Source organism: Suillus subalutaceus (assembly GCF_016647625.1).
Source record: "Suillus subalutaceus strain FC151 chromosome Unknown DFJ58scaffold_201, whole genome shotgun sequence".
Classification (NCBI taxonomy): domain Eukaryota; kingdom Fungi; phylum Basidiomycota; class Agaricomycetes; order Boletales; family Suillaceae; genus Suillus; species Suillus subalutaceus.
The window spans coordinates 23,152-38,718 of NW_024540450.1; the positions used below are offsets into that span (position 1 = coordinate 23,152).

Here is a 15,567-nt window from a genome sequence, read left to right on the forward strand (position 1 = left end):
CCATTTGACTCACACCATCTTCAACTTCCCTGCTGCACGCACTCATTTGTCCACACTCGTCTCCCAGCAGCAACACACCTGTTGTTGGCACCTGCCACATCAGAGTCGGGCAAATGTTCCTCCCCCACGTGTTCTTGCAGCCTGTGCCCCATGCACCTACCACGTGCACTCTGCACTGTTCGCACACGAACGTCCCAACACGCAGCCTCCTTGCGTCTCACTCCCTCATGTCGACTTGTTTGGCTCCCACAATCCCAATCCCCCATTGCCTTCCCTGTCTTGATGCCATCCTTGCCCCGATGCCATCTTCATCTCGATGCTGTCCTCATCTTGAAGCTGTCCTCATCTAGATGCCATTCCATTTGTCACCCTCAGCGCTTTCCAAACGCCGTCTTTGTGTGTTCTCGTGACTCATTCCCCCGCACCATCCACATGCACCCTGCGCTATTCCCATCTGTTCCTCCCAACACGCCATCTCCATTCAGCTCCTGCCAGTATCGACGTTCCCGCTACTCTCATGCGTTCTTCCACCTCCCGTGTCATCCAGTACTATGCTTCGCCATCCCACCACCCACACCTTCATGCAGCCCCACGACTTCCTTCACGCATCCCACACCTCATGCTCACCTGCACTCACACTCACACACAATCATGATTCGCTTCACATTGTCCCCATGACCACCACCATACTACTCTGGCATCATTGACCCATCGACAAACACCGCTGCCACATTACCACTCGAACGCCCAGCAACCAACACCGACCCACATCGACCATTGTCGATGCGGTGGCAACCAATTGCAAGGAGAATGAGAGCAGTTGGGAGGGAATGGGAGAAGAAGAGAGAGAGCAGGAGCAGGAACCATCAGTGAGTGCCTACACACTAGTCCACACCTTCGCGTCCTTGTTTTTTTCCCTTTCCATCAGCATTTACAACCCCTTCTTACTTCACACATCTCACAATACTAACATTCTTGTTACATGCTCTTTCTTGTTTCGACGTCCATATTCCGTTTACTACCATCGCTCTTAATTTGTGCGCATCATGCCTGTTTCGTTTTCGTACCTTAGTTTCCATTACCTTTGTGTTGTTTACATTCGCGTTCCCATTCTCGACTCGCTGATTTCGCACTATGCCATCCTACAGACCACAGTACACATTCTCACACGACTCCCCACCATCATGCTCACCATGCATGGACTCGTTCGTTCCCCGCACCCACTCTGTCGTCACCTATCGACTTGTGCCCTCTTCATTACCATCCATTTCGCTGGCCTCTTCAGTCACAACCCAGGAGGGTCTTATTTTAGGGGGGGGGTATTTGTGTTAGTGGGGTCTGGCTCATTCTGAGCCAGGGGTCTTGCCCGGGCCTCGAGGCACTTAGGTACATATATCGAGAGCATGTCCTGTAGCTAGTCCTTACCCTATCCATCACCGTTTGTCCTTCATGTTTGGTTCAAGTCCGTCACCTCTTGTCTCGTAGGCAACCATTCCACCGTATGCTGTCTGCAGCTGCCATTGTACCTATGCACCGACTTATGCACCAGGCTCGACAACCCCAGTATATCCTGAACGGTGCACGCATTGTCTTATGCCCACAAGCAAATGTGGCGAGGCTTTGCTTGTTGGTGCTGATGGAGAATTGCAGCCCAGGAAGATTTTCCTGTACCATGATTTCAAAGATTATCTGTTCGGTCTCCTCTCTTGCAGAGATACTGAGGCCGTGATGGATCAGGCATGCGACGATCTCATGGACTCCATCAATTCCCCTCATCCATCCTTCGTCAAGACCCCCTTTGAAGCTCAATTTCTCCGTCAGTTCAGTGGTCCTCAGCCAGGCTCACTTTTGTTGATAGAGGAGAGGAAGGACACTATGTCTTCACTCTTCATGTGGATTTTTTCAATCCTGAAGGTCTGAATATCCACAGAGCTAGTACATCATGCGGAATCATCTCCATGGTGTGCTTAAATTTACCGTTGGATATCAGATACAAGCCGGAGAATATGTATATTGTGGGTATCATCCCAGGTCCGAAGCAGCCATCACTGGAAAACCTCAACCACTACATCCGACCACTCATCAATGATTTGGTAGATGCATGGCAATGCGGTATTAAGTTCTCCAATACTGCCTGTTACCCCCCACAGCTGACTTACTCGTAGTGCTGTCGCCGTGGTTGTTTGTGACCTTCCTGCCACTCGTCATATTGCTTCTATGGCTGGAGTCGGCAGTCACTTCTACTGCAGTGTGTGCAATTGTTATCACAAGTCTACTTGTGGAAGAGTAGACTTCGAGAAGTGGGAACCTCATGACAGAGAAAAACTGCGAGAATATGCTGAGCAGTGGAGAGACGCCGCTACATCCTCTGAACGTGAAAGACTTTTCAAGGCTCACGGCATGCGCTATTCCGAACTCTGGCGTTTACCATACTGGGACTGCTCCCAGCAACTTGTCGTTGATCCAATGCACTGCATATTGGAAGGCTTGGTCCAACACCACACCCAAAAGCTTCTCAGTCTAACCTCAGAGTCAATCACATCGACATCGTCCTCCCCAGCATTTGCATGTGATTTTGGCGAAGTTCTTCCCAGGACAATGATGGCCAAGGAGTTAACTCAGATATCTGCGATTTGCTCCCTCCTCGTATCTCATATAGATTCTGGCAATGATAAGCAAGTGGAGGAATGCTTTAACAAGCTGAAAAGCTCTCTGTCTCACAAAAATTCAGGACCATTGAGGTTTGCCTGCAATTCTTTGCATTGTATGCCCCAGAAAGTTGGCAGAACGCTGAAGATTGACTGCATCAAGGCTCTTGTTAATTGGGTAAGCTCTTCACCATGATGTTTCTTGCCTTCAGTTTTTTTAACACATAGTTCACAGCATCACAGACAACCTTTAGCTGCCCCTCAAAAAGTTCGTTCGTTCAAGACAGCAGAAGTACTTGAATGAATCCATAACGTCATCCATGACATGACCACCCCAACTTGGCTTGGTTCAGTCCCCAAGAATTTTGGTGAGGCATCTGCTGGGACAATTAAGGCTGATGAGTGGTGATCCCTTATCACAATTCACCTTCCCATCACCCTCGTGAGCTTGTGGGGAGCTGGTACCCTCGCATTCCTCTGACAAAATTGCTGTTCGTCTCAGAACTATCCTTAATCACACTATGTCATTAGTCTGTGCAGTGTATCTTGCTTGTGTGAGAACAATGACAGAAAGAAGGGATCAAGCCTATCGCTCACATATCACCCGCTTATGCGGGAAGTTGCAGAACATTCATCCTGCATTCTCTCTGCGACTGAATCACCATGCATCTTTCCACATATATGATTATCCATTGCTATTTGGGCCCACTCACTCGTGGTGGTGTTTTCCTTTCAAATGTCTGATTGGAATCATACAATGCATTCCTATCAATCACAAATTTGGTATGTCCTCATCAAAACACGAATGAGAAAGTTGGACTTATATTATTTTAGGGGAGCTTGAAGATATAATGCTTCTTTCATATATCAAGGCTGCAAGACTTCGCCATTGGCTCGCCCGAACAGACTGTCCGCCTGCTATTCAAGAGTGTGGAGTCTTGTTTGATCGAGTGTTTAACAAAACACTACAAATCCTATCCCACGAGCTTGCCGAAGATCCCATGAATGATACCATCCAGGTTGCCAACTGTGCAGCGACTAGTGCGGTGCCTGAAGACCTATATACCCTCATCAGACGATGAACGGCAGTATTACATGCTACACTGTAGTTCGACGGTGTTATCTACAGCAAGGCATCTACACACTTAGGCAACAGCCAAATTTTCTTCTATCCTCGCAGAGATCGGTCGTTAACCCCTGTCCCCACTAGTATCAAATACATCTATAGTATGCTGACAGGAGAGCTATTGTTTGCTGTACAGCGACATCTCCCACTAGATCATGACCACCATACCATTGATCCCTTCTCAATGTATCCTGATTTTCCAGCAAAATTGTATTCGATGGACCTTGAAAATCGCCTTGAAAATGCCAAGGTGTCATGGGTCGTCAGTCACTTTGCGCGATGGAGGGTTTCTGACCGTCACGCAGTGATTCTATCCTTATCTCGCAACTGAAGTTACCTAACACTACTATTGATATTCCTCCTGACTCGACTTGTACTTGTACTGTCATAGGTTTCAGTCTGTACATAAATATATTGAATCTTTTGCATCCTTGCGGTGGGTCAGTGGGCGAAGGGTGGGCGATGATTGGGTGATATATTTAATCTGAAGACAACACTTGAAGTTTCGTCATCACATTTTATTGCCACTGTGAACCTGAAATTTTCGGGAGGGTCTAATTGTTTGATGCAACTTAACACATTGACCATGTTCCAAACTTCAAGTAATTGTCCCAAGTTAAATGACATAATAAAACTTTAAATTCAAGCAGATGCTGAAAATCTGGCTATACTATACCTCACGGCTGAGTTGTCACCCCCACAAGTCGTCAGGTCACGCTTTTGTCACAGCAGCTCACTGCTGCCGCTTTCAGAGTCCACTTGGCAATGCCTAAGAAATTTGTGGTCAAGTTACAGGTCAAAATTTTTGGTTGGTGTGATGTGGAATATAGTATGGGGCATGGCTGTTATTATAATGGCTGTATGGTGCAGGATATGCTACATGAGAATGAGAACTATGTGGTCCGTGATGATGAGGCAAATGAAATTGATGCTGGTGTTAATAATGTAGAAAATTGCCGAGATGCTGGTACAAATATTGCTGTGAGTTGGATGTACAGGAGGATTGCAATAAGGTATTTCATAGCATAGATCAGGACTATTCAAGTAAGAACCATTCGGATGTTCACAAGAAGAACAATGAGAGCTATTGGCAGGCAGTGCCAGAACAGGTGGAGTTTCACTTTCGACAGGTGCGGCGCTGATGGCAGTCGGGTTGTCAGTGTTTGATGCGGTGTTTCTCACGCATGTTCTCCCATTGCCAAACAGTCCGCTGCTCATATACATAGGCCGCCTGTGGGATCACTGGCAGTCTGGCACGCGACTCTCGTGATTTGCCTTTTGGGCAGCTATTTCATTGAGCCATGTCCAAGTTGTCGGCTCACTGACAAGTCGTCACAGCCAGTGGTAGTATTGCTTTAGAACTCCGCTATGGCAGCGCTCGGCTGGCTGTCACCAGCGTGATTTTGATGGCTTTCAATGAACTTCACCATTTCTCAACAAAAATTGATTGTTCAACCTCGCAATGAAAGGTGCATGATAGAAACATCAATTTAAGTTGTAAATTGTGTGTGGAAGTAAGAATTGACTGAGATATTTAGGTCGTGACGACTTGTGGGGGGTGACGACTCAGCCGTGAGGTATAGTATTTCTTATTTTCGGTGACGTATGGGCAGTGTAAAAATAGCTGCCAAAGCTTAATATTTTGGATTTTGCACAAAACACTGATAAAATTTGAAGTTATGTACCCATATTTATGTCGGTTTAGATTTCAAAAATGTTCTTTGCATTCTGGACAACATTAAAAAACTGTCTTAAATATCTCTAGCCCCGCTGTGTCTCACCAGACAAAATCCCGGAAAATTTGTAATTTTTATCCGAAGTTATTCCGAACGTAATTACATTTGTCGAATGCTAGAAATTTGCCATCAGGAATTTGCCGGTGAGTCGGCGGTGACCTACATTTAGGGGTCCTAGAGACGAGATTTCTGCACCATTACGTACTAATCATGAAAAACACAGCCTGGGCACGCTACTTACCTTGCTACCTTCTTCCCGCTCAACACGGTACCTCCTACGATGGATTTTGGTAAGTTTTCCCTCCGCGCACCACACTATGACTCGCACTAACCTCGCCTCTAAGCACATCCCTCATCTCCTAGCGGCTCATGGATCCATCTATGCAATGTCGTAGAATATAGCGGCATTTTCGATTCTGAATATCGCCAGCCCCACTTACGGTGCATGAAAAACACACGTGTTGCCCTTCTGAAGAGCATAACACAAGTCCTTGACCAACGTGATCGGACGAACATTTGGCTCAACGGTCTCGCCGGTGTTGGAAAAACGTCTATCGCGTTCACCATAGCTGAGGAGATGAAAGAAGCGGAGAGGCTTGCTGCCACTTTCTTCTTCTCACACAAACATGCACAAAAAGCTGTCGCCATCATTCCTACCATCGCATACCAGCTGGCACTGGCTTTCCCGCGCATTCGAGAGGATATTATGAAAGCGATCGAGAACGACGACAGTCTCCTATCACCTGGAAAATCTCACGCGGATCAGATGCGAGAGCTCGTCATAAAGCCACTCAAGATATTGAGATTCCGCGAACAGCCTTATACTATCATTATCGATGCTCTCGACGAATGTTTCTCCTCTGAAGAAGCGGCAAGGCTGGTCACACTGTTGACAGACGCTCTCGCAGGTCCAGACCTGCCATTCATCCACGTAATATTCACAAGCCGCCCTGAGGCGCATATCCGCGCTGCCATACCCTCCGGTGTCCACGAGATTCGCCTTACCACTCGTGATGAAGACACCATACAGGATGTCCGTTACTTTCTGCGAGCATCACTGGACGAAACACGGACAAGTCGTCCTACTGTTTTCGGTCAGCCTCCCTTCCCCTGGCCATCGGAGGATGAATTCGAGACGTTGGTCTTTAAGGCAGGCGGTCTGTTTGTTTACGCTGCCATGGCCATGAATTTCACATCCTCCGTTGGCCATCATCCACAGGAGAGACTAGAACTCTTACTACGTGAGAAGTCGACTGTCGGTGCTGACATCGATCAGCTTTATCGGCAGATCATTGCAACCTCGGAGGATCCACTCACGCACTGCCGGATGTTGGCGTCTATCATTCATCTGAGGAGACCGTTGAAACTCGCAGAACTCCAAGAACTCTTTTACGCAGATAAAAGGAGCTTGGTTATGATGCTTGAAGCATTTTCACCCGTCATCTTGAATGATGGGGTCGAAAATGTCGAAATTTATCACGCATCACTCCGCGACTTTATGAGCGACCCTCTACGCTCGAAGCAATATCACGTAGATGCTGCACACACTGATGAGCACCTTGCATGCTGCTGCCTTGATTTCATTACACGTCAGGATTCCAATCGGACTCGTGCCATTCTAGTGTCGCCATCGTCTTATCCATATCCATATCAGATGTGGCATATCCATCTTTATCCTGCCTATCCTAGCAGCAAACTTCGAAAACTGCTGGCCCTGTTTACAGACACAACTCTGCGAGATTGGCTAAAGATACCAAACCCTAAGGACTCCAACTTTACACACAGTGTCCGGGACGCAAGGAGCTGTTGTTTATCCTTGGTAATTATTTTGAACATGTTGAATTAGTAGGGACGTGTACTAACCATGAATTGCTCAGAAATGGATCAGGGGTCCGTCAGACATTGTGGTTGCATGGCGTCTTCATAAAGCTGAGAAGGAGTTTGCAAAGCTAGCCGACACTATGTAACTTAGTCAAGACTGTTGTCCGCTTACTTACTTGGGACGACCTTGTTGGCTTCTTTCCACTCTATGACCACAACTATCTTTACCAGTTCTCAGACTCGTTATGTAGAAGTTGTTATTGTGTTGATTAATTATTTGAATTCATTTGTTTTTGTGCTATTTAATGTGCTATTATCTGAGTCACTACAGTGCGCTATATAGTTGCTCGGAGTTGCTGGTAGCTGTATGTAGTAGTACTCCTATGCAGTGTTGTTACTAACCCGTTAAATCAGTTATAACTTAACCCGGCTATAACCGGTTAAGAGGTTAGTTAAATGGATCTGTGATTTGGGAGGGTTAGTAGGGTTAGTGTACTAGGAGTTAATTGGGTTAATTGGGGGTCACCAAACTTTTAATCGTTATCATCAATCTCTCCGATTCTCTCTGTGCCAGCGTCCTGGGACTGTATTACCTCTCCAAGCCGCTCCGATGGGTAGGGAGAAGTCCTGGATGTGGGATCATTTTCATCAGGGGACTGTGAAGGTTGACAAAGTGCACTGGCAAGCATGCTGTAAATATTGTGTCAATGTGCAGGCTAAAGATCTCGCAAATGCTGATCAACAGGCTGTTGCACATGGAATACTGCAGGCTGTCAGAACTTTCAATGTCCCTTATATATTGCCGGAAAGGGTCGAAATCATGGCAAAAGGAATACATATTGGGGTTAGGACAAGTAGTTGAGGTTGAGGATGACATCTCAGGCAGTTCAGATTCAGAAAGTAGCAGGCAGCAACAAATTCGTTGCTTCTTCAGTCAGAAGAGATTAGGGGAGCTCACACCTGGGAGCTTACGGTTTATGCTTATCCATGCTTATGCTTACACCCCCCAATACTATCTGATTTGTACATGGGTATAAAACAAACCAAAATACATTACTGCGCTGTCGCGTCCAGTATATTCGGTGAGCGCCGTGAACGCCAATGTCGAGCACTCTGCCAGTGGATTATTGATCATCTGAGTCTCGTTAGCATCATGAGAAAGAAGGACCTTCCACCCCCTCCTATTCCCGATGTCCACTGGTCCGTGGATATGACATGGAACTTGCTGTCAGAGGTCAAGAAAGACGAGAACAGGCTTGTTTTACTGGGGAAGCGGGACAAGAAGGAAGTAAGTAATATTCACTTTCGGATCTCCTCAGCGCTGTCTCAGGATATTCTGGACAAGGTAAAGCAGCGCATCGTCTCCTGACTGGGATGAATTTGACGAAGATGATTCCTAAGTCCCCTGGCTGTATACCCTTCTAATTTTTCAACGCTCTTCAATACACTCGTTCACCATGTGACTCCTTTTACCACTTGCTTTTATCACTCGCTTTACACTTGCTTTATGCTTTTATGGTCAATTTTAATGCTAGTTCACAGATGTTTAGATTTAGTTTAATTAGTTACATCTGTTGAAATGCTAGTAGTTCTTTGACCAGGAGCACCGCAGCCTCTTCGGGGGATAATTCTGGATTTGCCAGGTTACGGAGAACCATTGTCAACATATATGCATGTAGATACTGCTCAGTGCTCATGGAGAGAAATTTGTGCCATCTTTGCTTGCAAGTTGTTAATTGATGACAAGCAGTCACAACTTGGTACTGTGTATTATATAATCTGCGTCTGCACAAACTGGGGGGTTGTAAGCATAAGCACGGATAAGCATAAACCGTGAGCTCCCAGGTGTGAGCTCCCCTAATGTTTTGCATCCGCGACATTTTCAATTGGTCTGTTGAGGTTGGATGGGTCGATTTTTGGTTCCAGGGTGTGAAAAACATGGAGAGTGAGGCTTTATTCTACGAGCTAATGTCACGCCTGCCCGAGGATGAAAAAAGTACTAGTAGGAATGTCCCAGGGGAGTCATCAGGCATGGGAAATAGTCCATCGAGTTCAATCGTTATTGACGACTCAGAGTAGCTAGCACTTTGAAGTAATTAACTGTTTTTAACCCCATTAACCCCAGTTATTTCGTGGTTAATTCAAATCAAGACGCACCAGTTATAACCTATTCAGTTATACCCGGGTTAATAACAGCACTGCTCCTATGGACTACAATCTACTACAGTAGTACCTGGTAGCGCTACATAGCACTATGTAGTACTACATAGTTACTGCGGTTGCTATATAGAGGGCAGGTAGCTACCGAGCTACATGGACTACCCTGACTATGTAGTACTATGTAGTCAACTGTCTTTTCCTGATGTGTTGTACTGTACTACAACGAACACAATGAACTACATGTTTCGTCCTACTTACCCTGAGTTCTCCGATTTTAGCTCATTTTGAATGTACTCAGTGCAATGGGAACTTGAACAACCACAGATGACCGCAACATCGATGTCCTTCTGTTCAGCTTCTCAGTCCGCTATGATGAGTGCAAAGCACCGACGCTATACACTTCAACACAATCCACGGCACACGCGCGTAAGTTAACCGCATCTCTGTTAAAATCGGTATGCCTTTTCTGTTGTTACGTGCTCTCACAAACCAGCACCAACATCATGCATCATGAGTTGCGCAGTCAGCTCTTCAATAAGTCGTTCGCTCGGACAACCCTCTCCCACTGGATGCTGGGTAGAGACTATATAGAACAAAATACGATCCAATGTACTTATCACATGCAGGTTATATATCTGAAATCTCCACAAAGGACCAATCACTAAAACACGATCATTGCAGTACTAAGGTCTGCAAGTGTTGATTTAATGGGTGCGAGGAACGGAAAGGGCTTTGACTCACTCGTCTTGGCACTTTTGCCAGTGTCGTCCATGTGCCATGCGGCTCAAATTAAGCTCAGGACCTCCTCTGGGTATCACTAATGCAGTTGCAGGGTTATAAAATAGGTGTCGAGAAGCGGGCGGTACCCAAAATAAGAGCCGATGTTTGGGTCCCACTACCTATCCACTGTCACTATTCAGGAAAAAAGGGGTCGAACTGTGGCTGTCATGGGATGCTTCCTCCGTTAACTCAGAGGTATTGCGCAGTGCATGGCTGGAGTTGGACGAGAAGGAAATGAAGTGATTGTTCCAAGTGTTCGATTTCATGGTGGTGGTGGTCTCGATTGTGCGGTGTTCATCTGAGAATGTTGAAAGATCTGTCACTGCATCCCACAGTCGAACAGTGTTATCCGAAGAACTAGTAATGATGCGAGTACCGTCCGGCGAGAACGATACCGAGGTAACTGAATCAGCGTGCCCCCGCAAGGGCTTACCGAGTGGCCGGCCTGTCCCTGCATCCCACAGCTGAACAGTCTTATTGTCCGAACCAGTGACGATGCGAGCGCCGTCCGGCGAGAACGAGACCGAAGTAACTGAACTAGTGTGCCCCCACAAGGGCTCACCGAGTGGCTGCCCTGTCCCTGCATCCCACAGCCGAACAGTCTTATTGTCCGAACCAGTGACAATGCGAGTGCCGTCCGGCGAGAACGAGACCGAGTTGACATAATGAGTGTGCCCTCGCAAGGGCTCACCGAGTGACTGCCCCGACCATGCCTCCCACAACCGAGCCGTGTTATCCCTTGAACAAGTGACGATGCGAGTGCCGTCCAGCGAGAACGAGACCGAGGTAACTGAATCGGTGTGCCCCCGCAAGGGCTCACCGAGAGGCTGGCCTGTCCCTGCATCCCACAATCGAATAGTGTTATCCCTTGAACCACTGACGATGCGAGTGCCGTCTGGTGAGAATGAGACCGAGGTAACTGAATCGGTGTGCCCCCGCAAGGGCTCACCGAGTGGCTGGCCTGTCCCTGCATCCCACAGCCGAATAGTGTTATCCCTTGAACCAGTAACGATGCGAGTGTCGTCTGGTGAGAATGAGACCGATGTAACTGAATCAATGTGCCCCCGCAAGGGCTCACCGAGTGGCTTCCCCGTCCCTGCATCCCACAGCCTAACAGTCTTATCTCTTGAACCAGTGACGATGTGAGTGCCGTCTGGCGAGAATGAGGCCGAGGCAACTGAATCGGTGTGCCCCCCGCAAGGGCTTACTGATTGGCTGCCCCGTCGTAGCATCCCACATCTGAACAGTCTTATCCCAAGAACCAGTGATGATGCAAGTGCCGTCCGGCGAAAATGAGACCGAAATAACTGAAGAAGTGTGCCCCCGTAAGGGCTCACCAACTGGCTCCCCAGTCCCTGCATCCCACAGCCGAACAGTGTGATCGTCCGAACTAGTGACAATGCGAGTGCCATCAGGCGAGAACGAGACCGAGTTGACATAATGAGTGTGCCCCCGCAAGGGCTCACCGAGTGGCTCCCCCGTCCCTGCATCCCACAGCCGAACAGTCTTATCCCTTGAACTAGTGACGATGCGAGTGCCGTCTGGCGAGAATGAGACCGATGTAACTGATTCAGTGTGCCCCCGCAAGGGCTCCCCAACTGACTCCCCAGTCCTTGCATCCCACAGCCGAACAGTGTGATCGTCCGAACCAGTGAGAATGCGAGTGCCATCAGGTGAGAACGAGACCGAGGTAACTGAACTAGTATGCCCCCGCAAGGGCTCACCGAGTGGCTGACCTGTCCCTGCATCCCACAATCGAATAGTGTTATCCCTTGAACCACTGACGATGCGAGTGCCGTCTGGCGAGAATGAGACCGAGGTAACTGAATCAGTGTGCCCCCGCAAGGGCTCACCAAGTGGCTGCTCTGTCCCTGCGTCCCACAGCCGAACAGTCTTATCCCTTGAGCCAGTGACGATGCGAGTGCCGTCTGGCGAGAATGAGACCGATGTAACTGAATCAATGTGCCCCCGCAAGGGCTCACCAAGTGGCTCCCCCGTCGCAGCATCCCACAGCCGAACAGTCTTATCCACCGAACCAGTGGCGATGCGAGTGCCGTCCGGCGAGAATGAGACCGATGTGACACAAGCAGTGTGTCCCCTGAGCACGACCAGAACACCTGGCCAGTTCATATTACGTCCGGATGCCACACGAAGAATATTCGGAAACCGTGCAGAAAGCTTTGTAGATAGCGGAGAGTTGACAGGCGAGAACGGGAGTGCTGACACATACAGATGTGGCGTGCTGTGTAAAATAACGCCGCCAAAGACTTGAATAAACCTCTGTACGTCCATTGCAGTCGACGAGACATCTTTGAATTTGGGATGACCCTGTGGTTGCGCATGAGCGCTTTATCTGGCACTTAGTAGCAATGTACTAACCATTAGCCATTGGGGAATGAGCGGAAGGGCAGCAGCCGCACCGCTGAGCGCATTGATCAGGGCGAGCAACTCGAGCCAGAAAAACAGGCGCTCGTGGTCGAACAACAATTTCACTTCTTTCGCGAGCTCCTTGTTGAAGACTGTGCTTAGTACATGCGACGTCCAAAATCGAGATGAATATGACAAATGTGGGGAGATGCATTTTTGGACTCGTTCTTGTAGTCCGGGATCTTCGCGATTAGACAGATACGACGACTTTAAATCACAGATATTGAATCGAAGACTGTGTTCCATCACTCGAAGTGGCGCGAATGCAAGGTCGCATTGCGCCTTTGACAGGTCGATGAAAAACTCTCCACTGGATGATCTGTCCGTCAAGAAGTCGCGGAAGGATGAATGAAGGGGTCGGATTGGGGAATCTGGGTTGGTGGTGCCGCTGAGGAGGGAGCCCATGCCTTTTACCACAAGCTCTACGTCGAAATTGTCCTTTTGCGTTGGAAAATGGCGCCTCATGGCGTTCAGGGAAGCTAAAGGAAGGGGTTCAGCTGTGCCTAGTATCTGTCCCATCACTGAGCGGAATCTCGCTAGTGCCATCGAACGCGATTCCTGAGAATGCGGGAGATGGGTAGATGTATCCTTGGGTATGATATCTGCTAAAATGAGGCGATACATGCCATGCAACAGCCCGACTCTTTCAGCAGGATTGGGTGATACCACAGCATGGTAGCAATCGATTGGAGATAGCCTCGCATTGGACCTTTTGATGTATCTACAGGCGAGACGCGCCCACTCGAAAAGTCCATCAGCTTTCTTAGCCAGGACTGTGAACTCTTTGTCCTGGAAATCCAGCCCTTCCAACTCCTTGGATACGTAAGCACGGATGTCGCGCTCTGCGATTGCTGTTGGAATATCATCCATCGACATCGGTCGAATATGCTGAACACCACGAAACTCGGCTTGGATATCATCAAGCGGGCGAGAGGTAACGATGAAGCGAAAGTTGTTTGAGAGATCTGTGATTTTGGTAACAGCAGGGTTTTGATGTTTGCCAGCTAGAATGCGGAGGAGGTCTTTCCGCGTCTCTACTCCACCGCTCTCATCCAGTGCATCGATCGTAATCACGATAGGTCCCATAGTTGCCCTAGATGACTTCCCCAGTGGTTCGATAAGAAGCTTCTGCCATTGCTGGGCGATATCCGTTGTATTCTTGAGCGAATTCACGGTCTGAACTGAATCTGCTAATGCTTGCCTCATCTCTGGATCACGGTCAGCCAGGTCGCGCGCGATCGTGGAAAAGATCTTTTCATGGCGACGATCTGCTTCTCGCTGGCGGTCAAAAGAGTAACACGAACCAAGCCCTCCCACGTCGTTGAACCACTTAGCAATGGTGTGGGCGATGGCCGATTTGCCCTTGCCTGCAGGGTCAGATAGCCACAGCACACGTGGAACGTTGTCCCCAGTGCTGTTGACCCATTCCGCAATCTGGGAAAGGAATTCCGTGCGCGTCCCTTGAAGGCATTGTTTCCTGGTATCTAGTCCCGCGCCCGCTGCATAAGTCATGCCGCTGAGAGATAGCATTTCTGCTGAAAAGTATGAAAATATGTCAAGTCACAAGGACGTCCAAACGCTTACCCGTACGATGGACATGTATGGCTACGTCGCTGGCGACTTGGTCCCGGAGATTGTGCATGAGTATATCCAACACGTTACTGTACTGCTGGATCGTATATTCCGTTTCCGAGACGACGTTCTTTCCGAGTGTCTTCCCTGTGATAACGGCAGAAGCTTGAGACAATGCAAAGCGCAGCAACTCGTTATGACTCACAAAGTTCTTGGTCTCCGAATAATTTCTGATGAATTGAGCACATTCAAGGGTCTGCTGAGAGATCTGTCCAAGGGTAATACGCATTGACGAAATTTGGCCAAGCACTTGATCCTGTGTCATGAACATGTAAACCTGACACAACTTTTCGAGAAGTTCTGATATTGCTGCGTCGTGATCCGCTTGAGCTAGAATAATCTGCACAAATGATTGCTGAGCGGTGGAAGATAGGAAGAGAGAAAAAGAAAACATACTTTGACTGAACAAGACAACACGCCCAGTTCCATCTTTGCATATGGATGTACCTGTGGAACTAGATTAGTTTGATTCCGATCAAGAGGAGGGTCCATACATCCGCGATCTTCCCAATAACATCGTCGAATATCCTGAGGGGTTCGAGATATGTGTCCTGGAAACCTTCAGCAGCATCGAGATCCGCTTGTGCATCTTGGCCAACAGACGTCACAGTTATCGCAGGTCCCGATAGTGGCTGCATGCATTGTGCATCCTGAAATGCCGATTGGGTATCAGCCTCCACTTCCACGCTAGACGGAGCAGCCTGAACCTGCGCGACCACCAAAATTTAGAGAGCACAGAGACTGAAGGACAACTTTGAGAACTTACCTCGATGATATTCGGGGTCGATGAAACACATTGATGAAGCACATTCGGGGGAGCAGGGCTACGGCTGCGGGAATCCTTCGAGCGCTTGTTGCAATCTTAGTCGTATTCCAGGACACTCATTACTCATGCTCGTGGTCTCACCGATACTCTTAAGTTGTTCGCACCGTCCCTAACCTTCTCCGGAAACCGACCGACTCTGCCGCGGGGTCGGTGCTAGACGAAGGATGTATCCATGTCAGTGTTTGGAGTGGAGTAAACCAACTAATCCTCATAAGCCACGTACCGAGCTTCCACGAGCTGTTTCTTCGCTAGATGTGCGGGTTTTTTGAGTCGATGAGTTGCCTTTCCTCATTATGAATGGCAGTTGACGATCGGAATCAGTATAATTATGTAGCGAAGTACTAGTAAAATGAAAATGAGAAGGCTTGCGTCCGATCGAGTCATTTATATAAGATAACAGGCTATTATTAG

General features: G+C 48.2%; 4 protein-coding genes across 4 annotated transcripts; 3 read left to right on the plus strand and 1 right to left on the minus strand.

Annotated features, from left to right (window-relative positions):
• Positions 1-3,481: 3,481 nt before the first annotated feature.
• DFJ58DRAFT_669910 (uncharacterized protein) lies at positions 3,482-4,105 on the plus strand (the record flags this gene model as incomplete). The annotated part of the gene is made up of 2 exons (XM_041382818.1): positions 3,482-3,667; positions 3,758-4,105. Coding segments are annotated over 2 exons (534 nt in total), but the record flags the coding sequence as incomplete, so codon positions are not given.
• A 1,617-nt stretch (positions 4,106-5,722) lies between these two features.
• On the plus strand, positions 5,723-7,632 carry DFJ58DRAFT_188483 (uncharacterized protein). Its single transcript, XM_041379121.1, has 3 exons — positions 5,723-5,800; positions 5,855-7,329; positions 7,388-7,632. The coding sequence occupies exons 1-3, from the start codon at positions 5,791-5,793 to the stop codon at positions 7,475-7,477; spliced, it is 1,575 nt and encodes a 524-aa protein (XP_041236870.1). The 5' UTR covers positions 5,723-5,790; the 3' UTR covers positions 7,478-7,632.
• Positions 7,633-8,484: 852 nt separating this feature from the next.
• DFJ58DRAFT_735131 (uncharacterized protein) lies at positions 8,485-8,700 on the plus strand (the record flags this gene model as incomplete). Its single annotated transcript, XM_041386585.1, has 2 exons — positions 8,485-8,619; positions 8,662-8,700. The coding sequence occupies 2 exons, from the start codon at positions 8,485-8,487 to the stop codon at positions 8,698-8,700; spliced, it is 174 nt and encodes a 57-aa protein (XP_041236871.1).
• A 6,056-nt stretch (positions 8,701-14,756) lies between these two features.
• On the minus strand, positions 14,757-15,502 carry DFJ58DRAFT_917728 (uncharacterized protein; the record flags this gene model as incomplete). The annotated part of the gene is made up of 5 exons (XM_041395542.1): positions 15,380-15,502; positions 15,238-15,309; positions 15,097-15,180; positions 14,825-15,037; positions 14,757-14,777 (listed from the first exon to the last, which is right to left on the minus strand). Coding segments are annotated over exons 1-5 (459 nt in total), but the record flags the coding sequence as incomplete, so codon positions are not given.
• Between the last annotated feature and the right edge of the window lie 65 nt (positions 15,503-15,567).

Coding starts and splice junctions, on each gene's coding strand:
- DFJ58DRAFT_188483 (XM_041379121.1), top strand. Junction 7,330..7,387: donor GGAGCTGTTGTTTATCCTTG/GTAATTATTTTG, acceptor TGAATTGCTCAG/AAATGGATCAGGGGTCCGTC.